Source organism: Polypterus senegalus, chromosome 5 (genome assembly GCF_016835505.1).
Source record: "Polypterus senegalus isolate Bchr_013 chromosome 5, ASM1683550v1, whole genome shotgun sequence".
In the NCBI taxonomy this organism is placed as follows: Eukaryota; Metazoa; Chordata; class Cladistia; order Polypteriformes; family Polypteridae; genus Polypterus; species Polypterus senegalus.
The window spans coordinates 5,919,854-5,940,476 of record NC_053158.1 but is presented as its reverse complement, the minus strand read 5'-3'; the positions used below and the strand labels follow the sequence as shown (position 1 = coordinate 5,940,476).

Sequence of the window (20,623 nt, the reverse complement as noted above, 5' to 3'; positions counted from 1 at the left end):
TGGTATTTAAAGGTACAATAAATTGAGGGGGGTTTTATGTACTGACTTCCACAGATACATTTGGGAGACGGACATATGATATATTGAGGAAGGTTTTGTTTACCAACTTTCGCAAAATCAATTTCATTGGGTCGCAGGTACGATGAATAGAGAAGTGTATTGTTTACCGAATTCCACAGATAAATTTGGGAGACAGAGGTATGATAAATTGAGGAAGGTTTACAGATTAATTTTGTAGTTAGAAGTACAATGAATTTAGGAGATGTAGGTACAATGAATTGAGGAAGCTTTTGTTTACCGACTTCCACAGAAGAATTTTGTGGATCAGAGGTACAACAAATTGAAGAAGGTTTTGTATACCGACTTCCACAAAATCAAGTTCGTTGGGTCGCAGGTACAGTGAACTCCGTTGGGTCGGAGGTACGATGAATAGAGAAATGTATTGTTTACTGGATTCCACAGATAAATCTGGGAGACAGACATTTGATAAATTGAGGAAAGTTTTGTGTACCGACTTCCACGGACAAATTTGGTATTTAAAGGTACAATAAATTGAGGGGGTTTTATGTACCGACTTCCACATATACATTTGGGAGACGGGCATATGATATATTGAGGAAGGTTTTGTTTTTTTCATTGGGTCGCAGGTACGATGAATAGAGGAATGTATTGTTTACTGAATTCCACAGATAAATTTGCGAGACAGAGGTATATTAAATTGAGGAAGGTTTTGGGTACTAACTTCTACAGATTCACTTCAGTAGGTCGGAGGTATGATGCATAGAGGAAGGTTTTGTTTACTGAATTCCACTGATAAAATTTGGGAGATGATGGTATAATAAATTGAGAATTCCAACTTCCACAGATTAATTTTGCTGGGTTAGAAGTCTGGTGAATTTCTTTAGGCTGGAGGTACAATGAAGAGAGGAGCGTATTGTTTGCTGAATTCCACAGTAAAATTTAGGAGGCAGACATACGATAAATTGGGGAAGGTTTTGCTTACCGAGTTCACCAGATTACTTTTGTAGTCGGTGGTACAGTAATGGATTTGGGAGACGCAGGTACAATGAATTGAGGAAGGTTTTCTTTACCGATTTCCACAGATTCATTTTGTTGGGTCAGAGGTACGGTGAACAGAGGAACGTATTTGTATAATGAATTCCACACATAAATCTGGGAGACAGAGAGGTATGATAAATTGAGGAAGGTTTTGTGCGCCAATTTTCACAGCCCTGGTCTTCTCCTTTGTTTTTACGCACACATTTGGAAAGCAGACATGTGACATCAGAGACAAATGACAATTTAAATAGAAAAAAAAGCAAGAGTGCTTACTATAACTGCACTTAGCCTGACTGGAAGTGCAAATGCGGCCAACAGGACTCGGCACAGGCTGCTTTTTTGATAACAATCTTGTCTACCTTGACGCTTTTCTCTGAATTAACATCGTATCTTTTAAGATTTTTATATACGTATAGAATGTGGAATATTCAGTATTATATTACATAATACAGCAAAATTACTGCTAATAAACAAAAAGGGTAAAATGCATAAATAATTTAAAAGAAATCAACAGTTTACAATGATAAAACTACAAAATTGGAAAGCTCATGAAGTCTGGAATGAGGAAATCCTCTAATAGCCATGGTGTAGCCCCAACTTGAGCCTCCATAAGATAGAAACGTAATAAAGATAAATGATCAAAGACTACTAGACGGAGCAGAATGTCTAGAACAAGAGCTCCTCAGCCTTCGATACTGTGTGATCGGCTGTTGTAACTCAGATATTAAATCCACACAGCATAACCGGATATCATTTGAGAACAAAACCAAAGGGTATTTATTAAAGACCAACATCACAGCCACCAAATTTACAATAAACGTGTTTAATTTATTTGTGCAAATCTTTTAAATAATGCTCGATTATGGGATGTAGCCTCTGAAGCAGTCAAACGTTACAACCATGAGGTCATTAAGTTTGCAGATGACTGGCCGTTCGCACAGATCTTTAGAGACGCAGCAGTGCCGGCTGGCAGAACACGCACTGCGATTTCGTAGCTTTTAGCTGTAACAATCGGTCGATCCCATTCCCTTTTTATTTGGATTTTAACATTCCACTCGTTATTTTATTTGCCCTCAGATTTCTAAAACATTAGGTGGCTTCCCAGCACACCAGTTGCAGAGCACGGCTCTCAACATCGCCACGCAGCCCAAGCTAAAAATTACTGTGGGAAATGAGTTTACAAAAGACATTTACTGTTACAGTTAAAATCCCCAAAAAACAGAAAAATGAGTGTTTTTTCAAATTACAAACCCTACAAAAAAATCATTAATAAAGTTCGTAGACTTCTCTAATGTTGACATCTGGTAATCCAAAATGGGAAACTGTTCTTATGAAGCCCAGGCTGCAAGCTGCTCCATGTCTTCATCGACCTCCACTTTCTTTTTTGAAGCTGAGAAAGAAGAAAGGAGTTCATTTATTATTATATAAGTTTCATTGTAGTCCTGCAAACCATACAGTCAGAAAATCAGCATTCTCACGTAATAATTAGTGATGAGCAAAACTGACAAGATTCAATTCCCATACAGTATGGAGGGGACCGGACACCACTGTGGTGGCTCTGAGGCTAGGGGTCTGCACTGGTAATCGGAAGGTTGCCGGTCCGAATCCCGTAAATGCCAATTGGGACTCTGCTCTGTTGGGCCCTTAACCTGCAATTGCAGAGCGCTTTGAGTAGTGAGAAAATCATTAAATTTAAATTATTAAATCTCATTTTGCAGGCGATTCTGCACCGTGTGAAATGCGAAACTCACTAAAACGAGTTTTCTGGAGGTTTTAAAGGTTTCTTTTGGGGTGGAAAACAAAGAACGTGACTCCGTAAATCCTCTGTCACTTCCATGTTCTTGGGCGTTTTTTTTTTTTCCCCCACAGTTGCAGAATCTGTAGTACGCCGGTCAGATCAGTTTCATTTATTGCCCTCACTACCAACGTGAATTTACTGTCACGTAAAGGAGAATTTGGTGATGCCGTCAAAAACTCGCTTTCGAATTACGTTAGGATTCTGATGCAACGATGTTCGATCTGTCGAGACAATGTGAATTTAGCACAGCGTCTCTTTGTGCCTCTCTGGAAAATCTAAAATCGATTTTCCAATTTAAAAATTACAGTTTCCCTTGTGGAAAATGATGCGTTCGTTGTTTTTGCGTTGCGTAGCGCTTCTGGATGACAACGTCCCAGAAAAGATGGAACATTTTAGAGCAAGCAGTTTCCGAGGTATTGGAATAAGGGGTTTCCGTAGCATTTTTAGAAATCAGATCTTTGTGAGTTGACCGGGACATTGCAGTGCATGTAAACCCGCTAACTGCCATTTTGTGACTTTTATTGTGACGTGCCCCTCAATAATCCAGTTATATTATTCACAGAAGATCTGACTTCTAAATGCCATGTAAACCCTCATTCTGGTTAGAGATATCAGGTTATTGACCTCTGAGAATCCAGATTATCGGTGGTAGAATTCTCCACACACTGTATAACCCAATTATGTGGCCATATAAACCCTTAACCGGGTTACTGCTAAGGATTTTGTAGTTTGCACTTGTGCGTTTCTCATGCAGTTTCTTCAGACACCCTACCAGCAGCTGCAAGCAGAAGCGTCCACTGAATAAATTTCCAGAGGCAAATGTTTGAATAATTGCAATACGCTTTCTCCTGGATGAAATTATCTGTCTCAATATTTCAGAAATCATTAAACTTGTGTTGACAGGCTGACTGCATCGTGCTAAACTCAGTAACACAATCTTGAGAGCAGTAGGGTGACACGTTAAAAGAAACGTGCATCACACATACAGTAGTCCGATTAAAATATAAAATAACCCTAATGCAGCAGTTATGAAACTGTGGGGCACGCCGTCGAATAAATGAACAAGACATCAAAATTAATTTTTTACATTTTTATTTCAAATTTAAATTTGCAAGCATATAATCAGAATGAATGCATTATGACTCAAATTAAAATCAAACATTTCTAAGGCGTAGATCTAATGACTAATATGTGCCTGCTTTAAAGTACACAGCCTGTCCAGGTTTGGTTTGATATTCGAGATTTGACACTCTGACCTCCTTTTCTATTTGAAGTTTGTTTCTGTGACAAGTTGAAAATTACAGAACATTTAAAAAAAAATCTTAAATTCATACAGTATATTAAAAAAAATAGAAAAACAAACCACTTAAATCTATTTCTTAACCAACCTTTTTCTAAAACAAAGTACAGTGTTACAACTTTTTCATTAAGTCTACAACATGGAATCAACTATTTGGTGCACTGTATTAATCCCCGAGGAGAAGTTGTCTTTTATCATGACCTTTGAGGGGGTCAGAGCACAGGGTCAGCCACTGTATAGTTTTCTTTCAGGTTAAGGGTCTTGCTCCGGGACCCAAATGGAGCAGAATCCTCTTTGGCAGTAATGGGATTTGAACCTGTGATCTTCCAAATACCCGAGCAAATCCTTAGCCTCAGAGCAACCACTCCCAGGCTAAGTGACATAGACATGGACACAGACAGACAGACAGACTTTAGTACTAGGATAGTAGGCAGGATTAGACAGACAGACTTACTTTAATATTAGTATAGTAGGCAGGATTAGACAGACAGATAGATTTACTTTAATATTAGTATAGTAGGCAGGATTAGACAGACAGACAGACTTACTTTAATATTAGTATAGTAGGCAGGATTAGACAGACAGATAGATTTACTTTAATATTAGTATAGTAGGCAGGATTAGACAGACAGACAGACTTACTTTAATATTAGTATAGTAGGCAGGATTAGACAGACAGACTTACTTTAATATTAGTATAGTAGGCAGGATTAGACAGACAGATTTACTTTAATATTAGTATAGTAGGCAGGATTAGACAGATAGATAGACAGAATGACAGAACCCTAACCCCTTTGGCAGTAATGGGATTTGAACCTGCAATCTTCCAAATACCCAAGCAGATCCTTAGCCCCAGAGCAACCACTCCCAGGCTAAGTGACATAGACATGGACACACATGGCCAACATACGTTTAATATCCTCAGTCCTGAGACACAAGCGTGCTAAGAGACTCGGTGGAATGGGCACAGACAGGTACTTCAACACCACCCCTTACAGTTTTACTCAGACCCATTACACCCTCTGAGATGGCAGAGTCATGCCTGTACTTTCTTGTGAATCTTAAATAAAGACTCTGTGCCCTTTTGTCTTCTAAAGCTGATCTTACCAGGCCGAGACGGCAAAGATGACGATGGGACATTAGGCAATCCTCCAGCTGTGACCAAGTGCCGATCCAGGTCCTCCTGCTCAAGATCCTCAAGCTCAGCCAACAGCTCATCCTAGGTGAATATGGGAGAGCAAGAAATAAAAATTACTGAGGAGTGGCATTTTAACCAACTCTGTAATATTTGGGGTTTACTGTTTAGGTCCAGCAGTATAATTGATAGAAGAAAAAAAGACAAAGCTGAAAGTCTAATGCACACGTCTTTTTGTTAGTGCTGTGCTATGTAAAAGCTTATTTTGGCGTACTGAACACACGTAGACATGTCAAAGCTGAAACATTGTGTGACACACTCGGTGGTGGGCTGGCACCCTGCCTGGGATTTGTTCCTGCCTTGTGCCCTGTGTTGACTGGGATTGACTCCAGCAGACCCCCGTGACCCTGTGTTAGGATATAGCAGGTTGGATAATAAATGGATGGATGGATAAATGTATTTGGAAGTTAGAATTTACGGGTAATTATCAACTCGGACTGGAATTTTAAATCAAGTTACCAGGACAGCATTTTTTCACTTAAGGAATATAGGAAACGTTAGACCCCTTATAACTTTGCAAGATGGTGAAAAATTAGTTGACGCTTTTGTTCTTAGTCAACTAGATTACTGTAATGCACGCCTTTCAGGACCACGCAAAAAAGACATCAATCGATTACAACGAGTGCAGAATGGAGCTGCCAGAATCTTAACTAGGTAAAGAAAATATGAGCACATCACACCAGTCTAAGCGTCACTACACTGGTTATCGGTGCCATTTACAATTGACCTTAAAATACTGTTTATGGATCAGAAAGCCTTCAATAATCTACTCCATCCTGTATCTCAGAATGACTCTCACCTTACACCCCAAATCATAACCTTAGATCTTCAAATGAGTGTCTGCTTAGAATTCCAAGAGCTAAACTTAAAAAAAGTGGTGAGGTGGTCCTAAAATCTGTGTATATATATATATATATATATATATATATATATATATATATATATATATATATATATAGATATATATAGAGATATATAGAGATACATACAAACTGCTCACAAAAATTAAAGGAACACTTTAAAGAACCACATTAGATACATCAGATCTCAATATGAAGTTGGATATCTATACAAATAACGACAGGGCAATGTCTTAGGAACAAAAGGATGCCAAGTCTTTTAATGGAAATAAAAGTTTTCTGCCTACAGAGGGCTCAATTGTGTAGACACCCTAAAATCAGAGTGAAATGAAGATGTGGCAGGCTAGTCCATTTTTCAAAAACTTAATTTCTGCTACTCAAAATGCTTTTCAGTATCTTGTGTGGCCCCCACGAGCTTGTATGCATGCTTGACAATGTCGGGGCATGCTCCTAATGAGACGACGGATGGTGTCTTGTGGCATTTCCTCCCAGATCTGTATGAGGGCATCCCTGAGCTGTTGTACAGTCTGAGGAGCAACCTGCGGCCTAATGGACCGAAACATAATGTCCCACAGATGTTCTATTGGGTTTAAGTAAGGGATTGTGAAGGCCATTCAATTGTTTCAATTCCTTCATCCTCCAGGTACTGCCTGCATACTCTTGCCACATGAGGCCGGGCATTGTCGTGCATTAGGAGGAAACCAGGACCTACTGCACCAGCGTAGGGTCTGACAATGGGTCCAAGGATTTCATCCTGATACCTAATGGCAGTCAAGATGCCGTTGTCTAGCCTGTAGAGGTCTGTGAGTCGCTCCATGGATATGCCTCCAAGATCATCACTGACCCACCACCAAACCAGTCATGCTAAACGATGTTACAGGCAGCATAATATTCTCCACGGCTTCTCCTGACCCTTTAACGTCTTTCACATATACTCAGGGTGAACCTGCTCTCATCTGTGAAAAGCACAGGACGCCAGTGGTGGACCTGCCAATTCTGGTATTCTATGGCAAATGCCAATTGAGCTCCCTGCTGGGCAGTGAGCACAGGGCCCATTAGAGGACATGGGGCCCTCAGGTCACCCTCATGAAGTCTGTTTCTGATTGTTTGGTCAGAGACATTCACACCAGTGGCCTGCTGGAGGTCATTTTGTAGGGCTCTGGCAGTGCTCATCCTGTTCCTCCTTGCCCAAAGGAGCAGATACTGGTCCTGCTGATGGGTTATGGACCTTCTATGGCCCTCTCCAGCTCTCCTAGAGTAACTGCTTGTCTCCTAGAATCTCCTCCATGCCCTTGAGACTGTGCAGGGAGACACAGCAAACCTTCTGGCAGTGACACGTATTGATGTGCCATCCTGGAGAAGTTGGACTACCTGTGCAACCTCTGTAGGGTCCAGGTATCGCCTCATGCTACCAGTAGTGACACTGACTGTAGCCAAATGCAAAACTAGTGAAGAAACAGTCAGAAAAGATGAGGAGGGAAAAATGTCAGTGGCCTCCACCTGTTAAACCATTCCTGTTTTGGGGGTCATCTCATTGTTGCCCCTCTAGTGCATCTGTTGTTAATTTTATTAACACCACAGCAGCTGAAACTGATTAACAACCCCCTCTGCTACTTAACTGACCAGATTAATATCCCATAAGTTTCATTGACTTTATGCTATACTCTGATTAACAAGTGTTCCTTTAATTCTTTTGAGCAGTATATATATATATATATATATATATATATATATATATATATATATATATATATGTATATGTATATGTATATGTATATGTATATGTATATGTGTGTGTGTGTGTATATATCTGTGTATATATATATCTATATATATATATCTAGGGGGCAACAGCAGGCTCAATGATATTCTGTGTCTCTCAGCCAAAGCAAACAGAAAAGATATCGATGGGTGATGCAGCCGGACTGCTGTGTCTGTGTATAGCAGAGTGGCAGATCACGCTACAATAGATAACTGTGCCGTTCCAGTTTCAAGCTGAATAAAGCTGGTTTTGCTAAAGTACTGAGAGTCAGCCTCGTGTTTTGGGGTACAAGACAGGGACTTATAGTGCAACCCCAATCTTTTATGATTCGCTTCTGTGTCACTTCACTGCGGCGCTATGAGCCTGTTTTTGCCCTGCCCCAGCAACAGACAAACAATCTTCCACAGACGCTGCAATCGCACTTCGGGAAACTGTATTATCGCAAGGAAATGTTGACAAAAATTCTCGTCAGCATAACTTGTAGGCAGGAGGAGATTAAAATTAATGCGAAATAAGTTATTGAAATGATTGCGAACGCCTGGGCGCAAGTTAAAGAAAGCAATATAGTAACAAATACAGAATCTCATTATAACGAAATATTTTTTACGTCCCTGGGAGTTCATTGTATATATATATTGCAGAGTGCAACTTCATAAAGCAAATACTGAAATAAACACTAGAAATAAAGAAAAATTAACAATATGTGACCAGTGCTGCGAAACCCTGGGATGCTTGGGGTGTTTAGGGGGGTGAAACTGACCTAACCATTTCTGAGCCTGAGGGGAAAAATCTGTTGTTCTATCCATTTTTTTCGCTGTATATTAATCCATAACGCCTGCCTGATGGAAGAAGTTCCATCGGTATAGATTGGTAATGATTTTCTTGGACCGTTTCATTTCTCTGGAATAATCCATGGCTACTGAATAGTAAACTAAGGGTGGATTTTACTTTATGCCAAACATGAAACCAATTCAAGAGATAAAAGCAGAGAAGAAGAAGAAGAAAAAAAATGACCTCATCAAACTCTTCTCCAAATCCTGCAGGTCTGGAAATGGCGTCTGAAATTTCTTGTGCGATTTCCTGCTGCTCGGTGATGTCCTGCATTAGTGAATCGATTTTGTCCAAGTCCCTGGAATGATAAGATACTGGCTATGGCTTTTAAAAGAACGGGAAACAAAGGAGTGCTTACCAGCCTTACCCACAGTGCCATGTTGCCTACTTACATGTTTTCATGGGCAGATTTGATGGCTTTGGCAGCGTAGCTCATATTCTTCAAGACTTCTGTATTTGTATTGGCGTTCTCAAGAGCTTCCCTCTGGAACTCGATGGTCGATAAGGTCCCATCAATTTGGGACAGCTGCTGCTCAAATCTCTTCTTCCTCTTCAGTGCCTGAAGGGCAGCTAAGAAAACATTTCAAATTTTAGTAAAGCATCCTTATGAAATAAATTTCGAAAGACGACCCACTCATCCATACAAAAGGAACATTCAGTTTTTACAGACGTGGACAAAGTTGTTGATCCCCTTACAGCTCATTGAAAAAGTGCCGTCTGCTTCCTGAAAATTAATAAAATGAAAAGCCATCATCCCCTGTGTACCTGCCTGCCTCTGACATGTCATCGAGTAAAGCAAAGCAAGCGAGACAAGAGATCGAGATTTGCTTATTCTACAACTAGCCATCCCCTGGGGGCTCCACCCACATAGTAGTGAAACAGGACAGCGATGAGGACCCCGCCCGGCTCCTGACGTCACGCTTCCCCCTCCCATCAGTCCGGAACCTCTGTCTCGGATTAGTGCGAATATATCGCTCCTGCAAGCGAACTCTGATTCTTAGTGCGATGAGAGAAGTCTCAAAATGAAAGCAAATTATAGAAAAAAGAAAAACCCGATCTAAATCTGTTAAGTAGTTCACTCATGAAAAGTGAACAGACATACAGACAGACAAACATTGGATTTTTTTTTATTTTATATATATATACACACGTGGACAAAATTGTTGGTACCCTTCAGTCAATGAAAGAAAAACTCAAAATGGTCACAGAAATAACTTTAATCTGACAAAAGTAATAATAAATAAAAATTCTATGAAATTTAACCAATGAAAGTCAGACATTGATTTTCAACCATGCTTCAACAGAATTATTTTAAAAAATAAACTCATGAAACAGGCCTGGACAAAATGATGGTACCCCTAACTTAATACTTTGTTGCACAACCTTTTGAGGCAATCACTGCAATCAAACGATTCCTGTAACTGTCAATGAGACTTCTGCACTTCTCAGCAGGTATTTTGGCCCACTCCTCATGAGCAAACTGCTCCAGTTGTCTCAGGTTTGAAGGGTGCCTTTTCCAGACGGCATGTTTCAGCTCTTTCCAAAGATGCTCAATAGGATTGAGGTCAGGGCTCATAGAAGGCCACTTTAGAATAGTCCAATGTTTTCCTCTTAGCCATTCTTGGGTGTTTTTAGCTGTGTGTTTTGGGTCATTGTCCTGTTGCAAGACCCATGACCTGCGACTGAGACCAAGCTTTCTGACACTGGCCAGCACATTTCTCTCTAGAATCCCTTGATAGTCTTGAGATTTCATTGTACCCTGCACAGATTCAAGACACCCTGTGCCAGATGCAGCAAAGCAGCCCCAGAACATAACAGAGCCTCCTCCATGTTTCACAGAAGGGACAGTGTTCTTTTCTTGATATGCTTCATTTTTCCGTCTGTGAACATAGAGCTGATGTGCCTTGGCAAAAAGTTCAATTTTTGTCTCATCTGTCCATAGGACATTCTCCCAGAATCTTTGTGGCTTGTCCACATGTAGTTTGGCAAATTCCAGTCTGGCTTTTTTATGATTTGTTTTCAACAATGGTGTCCTCCTTGGTCGTCTCCCATGAAGTCCACTTTGGCTCAAACAACGATGGATGGTGCGATCTGACACTGATGTTCCTTGAGCTTGAAGTTCACCTTGGATCTCTTTAGAAGTTTTTCTGGGCTCTTTTGTTACCATTCGTATTATCCGTCTCTTTGATTTGTCATCAATTTTCCTCCTGCGGCCACGTCCAGGAGGTTGGCTACAGTCCCATGGATCTTAAATTTCTGAATAATATGTGCAACTGTAGTCACAGGAACATCAAGCTGCTTCGAGATGGTCTTATAGCCTTTACCTTTGACATGCTTGTCTATAATTTTCTTTCTAATCTCCTGAGACAACTCTTTCCTTCGCTTCCTCTGGTCCATGTTGAGTGTGGTACACACCATGTCACCAAACAACACAGTGACTACCTGGAGCCCTATATATAGGTCCACTGACTGATTACAAGATTGTAGACACCTGTGATGCTAATTAGTGGACACACCTTGGATTAACATGTCCCTTTGGTCACATTATTTTCAGTCATTTTTGTCCAGGCCTGTTTCATGAGTTTATTTTTTTAAATAATTCTGTTGAAGCATGGTTGAAAATCAATGTCTGACTTTCATTGGTTAAATTTCATAGAATTTTTATTTATTATTACTTTTGTCAGATTAAAGTTATTTCTGTGACCATTTTGAGTTTTTCTTTCATTGACTGAAGGGTACCAACAATTTTGTCCACGTGTTATATAGATATAGATAAAGATAGATATAGATATAGTGATTTTTGTGAGGAACGGGTCAAAAAAAAAAAATCCTGGACCATGGACTACCTGACCAACAGACAGCAATTTGTGAAACCGAGGGACTGTGTGTTATAAATGGTGGTGTGTAACACTGGAGCACCTCAGCATACTGTCCTGTCTCCTTTCCTGTTCACCCTCCACACAGCACACTTCCAGCACAACACCAGAGCTTGTCATCTACAGGATGCTTTAATAATGGAGACGAGTCAAGTAATGCAGGTAGTACCTACCACCTTCAACTCAACATCAGCAAGACCAAAGAGCTGGTGATGGACTTCTGAAATGCCAAAGAGCCTCTGAGACCAGTCAGGGTGGGTACTTGGAAGTGGTGCAGAGCTACAAGTGCCAGCAAACCGGACTGGTCTGACAACACAAGACGGGCCAAAGCAGACTGGACGTCAAGAAGAGGCTCAGAGCTCCTGATGTGTGCAGTAAGCCAGTGTGGTGTTCTATGCTGTAGTCTCCAGGGGGAATCAAATGGAGCTCAAAAGCAGCACAATGAACACACTTATCAGGAAAGCCTTCTCCATCATAGGCCGATTCCTGGACACAATGGAAAACAGAATGGTGGTAAAATTGGATGCCATCATGAAAGATCTCCTCCAGGAGGCGCTCTCTCTCTCTCTCTCAGCACACTTCTAGCCACAGCAGGCTCATTCCACCATGGTGTGCTAAGAAGCACCTCTGTGGGTCTTTTTCTGCTCACTGCTATCAGGCAATTCAAAGCATGTGGAGTAATCTTTAAGTTCACTTTGAAAGATGTGCACAGTTTTTATTTATCGATCGGTTAATCGATTGTATTATGTGACCTGTGAGTCCGTATCCTCGTTTTATTATGTTTCTTCATCTATGTATCTGAAGTTCTCTTTCAGATTAATAAATGTAATTTAATCTAATCTAAATGCAAACCAAAGTGTTTGAATTGTTTGTTGTCCAGTGTTATTTGTTGAAAGAGTTTAGCATTTCACTACCCCGTTTAATTCTAGACAGTTGATTCAGTTCATCTGGACATTGTTCTTTTCCAGTTAGATACGTTTCATCAGTCATCCAAGTGACTTCCTCAGTCTCAGTTGACTGCAGGTTTCTCCAACCTTATAAACAGTACCTTGACCTAATGACCGAACTAAAACCATTGACTAACAATGGGCCGTGTGATCAATGATGTGATCTTTGACTCTCACTATCCACTAAAAATGGCAAAATATGTGCCATCAGGACTCTACAACACAGAGCAAACACCATACCCACAGACACAGCGGCCAGGGAAGCAGATGAATGTCATATCAAAAAGGTCCTGAGAAAGTGTGGTTATCCCAGCTGTACTTTTGTCAAAGCATGGAAGACACCTAAAGAATATTCTAAGCAATCCAGGAGAGAGGAGGGACAACCGCTGCCTGAAGGAAAAACCTTTGGTAATCCCTTATGTGTCAGGAGTATCGGAACAGCGGAGACGCATTTTTTCAAAACAACACGGGCCTCGTGTATAACGCCGTGCGTAGAACTCGCACTATAACATGACGTAAGCACAAAGGCCAAAATGTGCTTACGCACAGAAAAATCCAGATGCAGGAATCTGTGCAGTCGCCAACTTCCACATTCTTCTGCTACATAAATCCCGGTCAGCATCAAAAGTAACGCTCGTGCATGCGCCTGCTGTCTCGCCCCAATTCCTCCTCTTTGAATTTGCAAATCAATATAGAGAAGAGCCAAGCAAAATGACACCTTTTATTGGCTAACTAAAAAGATTATAATATACAAGCTTTCGAGGCAACTCAGGCCCCTAACCTGACATCTTGCCTGAAGAAGGGGCCTGAGTTGCCTCGAAAGCTTGTATATTGTAATCTTTTTAGTTAGCCAGTAAAAGGTGTCATTTTGCTTGGCTCTTCTCTACATTCATAATGGCTAACACGGTACAAGACCCTAGTACTACAAATCAATATAAATCGGCCTTAAGCTCAGCCTTCAGTGAAAAGACAATGGGAAAAGCACGGGGGAAACTATAAGAATTTCAGCGAATACCAAATGGAGGCAAAGGAAAAACGTACTACAGTGAACCCTCGTTTATCACGGTTAATCCGTTCCAGACTCTACCGTGATAAATGAATTTTCGCAAAGTAGGATTCTTTATTTATAAATCGAATATTTTCGCAGTTAGAGTATAGAAAACCTGTTTACGACCTTCTAAATACGTTTTTTTAACATTATTAGAGCCCTCTAGACATGAAATAACACCCTTTAGTCACCATTACACTCGTATAACCCAACATATTAGACAAAATAAGAGAAAATAAGACATATTAGACGTTACAAATATCATATTATTACTAGGCACACTCGCCTTTTAAGGCGACCGACTTTTATCCTCAATTTTTGTGCGCTCCATGTGTACATCAGACATGTAAGTGTAGGGAATGAGAACATCAAAGTGCCCATTCATAACATCTCCCGAAAACCTACGTTTTTATCCCCTCAAGTGCCTGTCCAAAGTCGCATACAATGTCAGCCCGAATCTGTACCGCTAAAGACGGAGTTTCATGCACTAAATAAGCTATAGATGAGAATAAGCAAGCACCATCTCCCCTGATATTTACTACGCGGTGAGGCATTTGTACTCCATCAACATTCATTATTTCCAGAGACATCATTTTGTCTATTTTTCCAGCGCATCGCGCACAAAAGCAAGGGAACGATGAGAGCAGCAGAACTCTGCTCACATCGCATCGCTTCATGCCTCAAGCCGCAAGTAGTAAGTCTGTAATAAGCGGAATACCGCTACGCTTTGCACTCACGGGACGGAAGGACAATCCCGAACGCTTTTATAAAGTAGATTATTGTACTGTACATTTAATTGCACACAACCACTAACTTATGAAGGCACGACCTCAGTAGGAGAGTCTTCAGGTGGTGCAGTATCTTCAGCAGGTGCGTCGTTGTCTTCAGTGAAGAAGTACTAGGAGTAGGCAGTGGGTGTCTGGGTGCGCGACTGATGAACATCTTGATAGGTAGTTGCTGGCGCTGGCTTTTCATATGCGTGAGGAGGCTTTTGTAGGGTATTGCCATCTTGAATCATATCCAAGAGTTTCACCTTCTCCTGGATAGTAAGCATCTTCCTCCGGCGCTTAGTTTTATTGTCAGAAGGCTTAGAAAAAGCAGCACGTTTAGGAGCCATCGTGGGGCTTAGATAAAAGTTCTTAGAAAGCGCATGCGTAGTGACGTAAGCGTGTATCAGAAAAAAATCGCGATAGAGTGAAGCCGCAAAAGTCGAAGCGTGATATAGCGAGGGATCACTGTATTTGTTCAAATAAACCGTGGTATAATCAACAAAAGGAAGTTGATCGAGTGACATAGTGTGTTGGAGAAACTTGAAGGCTCACGTTCACAAAGTCGCACAGTGCCAAAATAAAAAAGAAGTTGTCAGATATCAAAGTCGCCGTAAAAAGGCGAGTCGTAGCCCACCGTCTGTATGTCACATGAAAGCTTATTAGGGTACAGAGGAAAAAAAAAAGGCACACAGTGGGGAAAAAGCACAAAATGTCAACTTTAATCTCGAAATTTCCACTTTAATCACGTAGTTGATTTTGTCATTAAAGTAGAACAGTAGTAGTAAACTTCATCTTAAAACCAGTTTCTCAAATCACATCGTAATTAAAGTAGCACGTTAAATGCTTTGTTTTGTATTTGATCTTCTACTCGTATGTGATCTGTGTGTGTGAATCACTACTTGCTTCTTAAACCGGCTCTCTTTCTCCAACTGGACACAGAGTCCATTACATTCGTGATATTACAGCTCTCTAAATAACTAAAATACTGAGATGTATACGTGATATCATTTTTCTGATGATAGGAGTTAAAGCACGTTATTAAACATGAGTTTCATGCCGCAGTGATTGTGCGCGACCTTCGATGAAATCATTTATTGCAGCAGTACTCGGGGGCGGCTCTAGGCAAAGAAAGAATCGGTGGCCCCTTCACCCGCCAATGTCAATATGGTATCTTATGCACGGTGGATGGCCACGTCCATTGCGGACACTTCAAAGCCGCCTCGTGCTCATGACACAAGCGTTCAACTTTTGCCGAAATTTGCCGCTGCGTTTTTAGCTGTGTCGTTATTTTGTCTTTCTGTTTTATATTCAATATATATTGGGTTGGCGGCCCTGTGCAGGTGCACAGTTTGCACATGCTTAAGGCCACCCCTGCAGTCCTGTCTCTTTCAAATGTATTAACCTCCAATTCCTGTCCTTCCTTTTCTTTCTCCAAGTAACCGATCACTACACAATCAGATCTGTAATAAACGTTAAGCCATCTGTAAGCTTATAACGTCAATTCTTCAAAACTTTTAAGGAACATAGAAATATCTTCCTAGTACGTGTTTAATTATTCTATCCTTCACGCCAGTCCCAGTGAAGCATACAGTGCGAGGCAGGAACAATCGTGAGTGGAGCACCAGATCCTTGCTAGCGTAGCAACACTGTGTCCTTTAATTATTAACAATATAGATTATTTAAATTAAGTTAAAGTTTTATGTGTATAATATAATAAACATATTTTGCTGCATTTCATCTTAAAACTGATATTGTCATCATATGTAAATTCGTGCTTTATAAAGTGGCTCAGGTTGTGTAATATTATAACTAGTGCAAGTTTCCAGTGAGGTGATTGTACTTATAAGTACTTGATGGACTGACTGAGTGCGTTTACAGCTCTTGGGATGAAACTGTTTCTGATCCGCGAGGTCCGTACAGGGAAGGTTTGAAGCATTTGGCATATGAGAGCAGTTCAAATAGACTGTGTGCATGGCTGAGGCAGCGTGTGCTTGATGCTGTATACCGATAATTCTCTTTCCGATCAGCTGCTCCGAGTGGTGCAGTGAGAGTAATATGGAAAAAGATGACCCGCTGTGGCAACCCCTAACGGGAGCAAGAAGAAGAAGAAGAAGATGCAGTGAGAGTAACAACGCTAAAGCAGCTATGGTATTTAGAATAGTTTAACCATTCTGTGGACTATTATATTGTAAAAGGATAACCACACAGGAACAGTAGCACTGCTTTGACGCTGGGTGCCGCCAGTCTGCAAAACCGAGCAGAGAACTTGCGTGCGACAGGGTATGAGGTACCGTGGAAAAGTGTGTGGCTTTACACTAAGTTTAGGTTTTATACATCGCGATTTGAGCGTGGAAATATTACTGTGCATACGCACCGTTTATACATGAGGCCCCAGGTCTCAGTGGCTTTCAAACCCCAAATAACAATACAGCAAAAATTGGTTCACACCAAGGATCAGGTGCCCCGGCACAGACAGAGTAATATAGTTTATGCAGTTAAGTGTCAAGAGGATTGCCATGAATCATACATCAGGGAAACCAAATAACCACTGGCGAAGTGGATGGCACAACACAGAAGAGCTACCTCGTTAGGTCAGGACCCCGCAGTCTATTTACATCTACTGGACAGTGGTCACTCTTTCAGTGATGAAGATGTGCACATCCTGGACTGGGAGGAACGCTGGTTTGAGTGAAGAGTCAAGGAGGTCATTTACATGAAAAAGGAACGACCATCTCTGAACCGAGGAGGGGGCCTAAGGGTACACCTATAAATACCTGGGAGTGCAGTTGGATGATAAATTGGACTGGACTGCCAATACTGATGGTCTGTGTAAGAGAGGACAGAGCCAACTATACTTCCTTAGAAGACTGGCGTCCTTCAACATCTGCTATAAGATGCTGCAGATGTTCTATCAGACGGTTGTGGCGAGCGCCCTCTTCTACACGGTGGTGTGCTGGGGAGGCAGCATAAAGAAGAGGGACGCCTCACGCCTGGACAAACTGGTGAGGAAGGCAGGCTCTATTGTAGGCACAGAGCTGGACAGTTTGACATCCGTGGCAGAGCGACGGGCGCTGAGCAAACTCCTGTCCATCATGGAGAATCCACTGCATCCACTGAACAGGATCATCTCCAGACAGAGGAGCAGCTTCAGAGACAGACAGACTGCTGTCACCGTCCTGCTCACTGACAGACTGAGGAGACCCCACACTATGCGACTCTTCAGTTCCACCGGGGGGGTAAACTTTAACATTATAGAAAGTTATTGTCTGTTATACCTGCATTGTTATCACTCTTTAATTTAATATTGTTCTTTATCAGTATGCTGCTGCTGGAATGTGTGAATTTCCCCTTGGGATTAATAAAGTATCTATCTACTGTAACACGTGCTATATAGTGCCCGAACCAGCACAGACTACGCAGAGGCACGTGTAAACCACACCGGCTTTTTATTTTATTCTTCAGCTGTGGGACACGCCTTCCCCGAGCCCCACAGGCCCAACACAGTCCCAAAACCACTTAATCGTCAGCACAACAACCCTTGTTCCTTGCACCACCACTCCTCCCAGGCAACCTCGTCCTCTTCCTCCCGAGTCTGGCTATTGAGTGGTAAAGGCTGGCCCGTTTTATAGCCCACCCGGAAGTGTTCCAGGTGCTTGACCACCTGGTCCCAATTGCACCTCCGGGTGGGGCTGATGATTCGTCCAGCTGGGTACTTGAGTCCCGGCAGAACCCCCTAGCGGCCATCCCAGCTCCCAACCAGGCTGTGGAAGACTCCATCTCCCATGGAGCCAGGTGGGAGGCTGGGGAATCGTCGTCGGCCCGGGAGGCTGCCACCAAGCGTCCCGGAGGAGGTATTGAGCTGTCCAAAGTTGCTCCCCCGGAACATATGTAGCAGGGGCTTCCCGGCCAGGCATGGAACCCAGCCGTCCATCACACTACATACAAACCGGCATCCCAGCTGCTATAAACGCCACTCTCTTACCTGGCCAGGACACTTTGATAACAGAAGAACATGATAACGGAAGGCCACATAATGAGTGATATCTCCTTTATATACCAGGAGGCGGAGGTGGAAGGATGCAACAGTGGCTACACCAGGAGTGGCATCCTAACAAAAGCCAGCAGCCGTACCACCTGCACTTCAGAAGAGATCATCCACCTGAAGCTAAGACTCTTCAGGCCCGTCCAAATACCTGGATAGGAGACCATCTAGGAAAAGCTTGGGTTGTTGCTGATGGAAGAGGTGTTGGTGAGGCCAGCAGAGGGCGCTTATCCTGTGGTCTGTGTATGAATCCCAATGCCCCTGTGCAGTGACGGGGGACACTGTGCTGTATAAATGGCACCGTCCGTCAGATGAGATGTAAAACCGAGGTCATAAAATGTCCCTGGGCATCCTTAGTAAAGAGTAGGGTGTTATCCCGATGTCCTGGCTAAATTTCCCACCACGGCCTGGTCATTCTGGCCTCCTAATCATCCACTGTCTCTAACTGGCTAATTGTCTCTCACCCCTAAGAGCTAATGTGTGGTGGGCATTCTGCCGTACGAATGGCTGCCGTCATATCATCTAGGGAGATGCTGCAGATTAGTGGTGGTTGAAGTCAGCACAGCTCTTTCTCTTTTTCTTCAGCTCCACTCCACTAGGAGATGGCAGCCACGAGAGCCTTGAGTCTGTGTGCACCGGTCTCTCCCTTGATCTATCACCATCTTACAATGTGGTGACTGCAGCCATTCCCCCACTCTCTGTGAATGATACTCATGGCCATTGATCAATGGACAATTTGCATATCATTGGTCACACAGCCCATTGTTAATCAATGGTGTTTGGTCGGTCATTAGGCTAAGGTACTGTTTATAAGGTTGGAGAAACCTGCAGTCAAGCGAGACTGAGGAAGTCACTTGGATGAGCGATGAAACGTATGCCCCTGGAAAAGAACTACTGTATGTCTAGATCAGGGGTTTCAAACTCCAGGCCTGGGGGGCCGCAGTGGCTGCAGATTTTCATTCTAACCCTTTTCCTAATCAGCGAGCAGTTTTCACTGCTAATTCACTCCTTCATTTTAATAGCCCTGTTTCGGAGGATTCAGTCCTCTGAATTGATTTCTTTCTTCATTAAATGACAGCCAAACAGAAGTGAAATGTGAAACAAGCCAACAGATGACCAGCTAAACTGGGATTTCAAGCTCCAACCAATCTCTTCATAAGAAGCTGATTCTTGCTGTTAATTAAACCTCATTACTTAATTCCATGGCTTGTTGCTGCTCTCATCCTGCCACTGCAGACATTTCCAAAACTGTTGATTTTTCTGTTTTTTCTAAGAACGTCGTCATAATGTTTTGGTGACCTGAGAGATCAACCTTACTGAGACCTTCACCTTTCTTTATTTTGAGATATTATGTGATGGGCACAGGTGAGCTGGTCATGTGGTGCCTTGTTTTGTGTCTCATTATTGTTTGGCTGCTAATTAAGGAAAAAAAGAGACAACTAAGGGGCCTGAGTCAAGCTAATTAAAACTAAGGCAAAAGAAATTAATTTAGCAGCCAAAACTGGCCACTAATGAGGAAGATGGTTAGAATGAAATCCTGCAGCCACTGCGGCCCTCCAGGACTGGAGTTCGACACCCGTGGTCTAGATGAACTGAATCAACTTTCTACAATTTCCTTACCTGGATTACTGAGCATGCATCGAGACACTACCCCATTAATAACAGTCAAAAAACGACTGGCCTGACAGGACATCTTCTAGCCTTGGACTATTTTGCACTCTGTAATTTCTATCTGAGAATATTTCATATTTTTAAAGAGGAGATTCAGAAAAAGGGAAAAGCAGGAAAACTTACAGCACGCCACATCACAGATGAAGAGAAAAAAGACAGAAGTGGTCTCGGTTTGCACAGCAGACAGTAAAACCTCGAGAAGGGCCGACATATGCTTGTCTGTTCAGGAACTATGAAAGGGAAAAAAAAAGTATGGAAAAAAAGAAAAGGAGAAATATTAACAAACTTTTAACTTCAGATCCGAATATTTTTTTAACCAACGTTTTACCCGTTTGGGGTCACAGGGGGGCCCATATTCTACCCAGGTGAAGGGAGGCACCATCCTTAGAGGATCAACACACTAACATTGAAACAATTTAGAGCAGCGGCTGGATAAACGATCTTGGGCTGCTGCTTTGCATTCT

General features: G+C 42.0%; 1 protein-coding gene across 1 annotated transcript in view; it reads right to left on the bottom strand.

The window, feature by feature from the left end:
• Positions 1-644: 644 nt before the first annotated feature.
• The window catches only part of LOC120530125 (charged multivesicular body protein 4b-like), a 40,115-nt gene continuing 20,136 nt past the window's right edge, over positions 645-20,623 (bottom strand). The window contains exons 2-5 of the mRNA XM_039754307.1: positions 9,198-9,375; positions 8,989-9,103; positions 5,265-5,376; positions 645-2,449 (exon numbers count right to left, since the gene is read on the bottom strand). Coding sequence (XP_039610241.1) covers positions 2,388-2,449; positions 5,265-5,376; positions 8,989-9,103; positions 9,198-9,375 — 467 coding nt within the window. The 3' untranslated portion in view covers positions 645-2,387. The remainder of the gene's footprint in view (positions 2,450-5,264; positions 5,377-8,988; positions 9,104-9,197; positions 9,376-20,623) is intronic.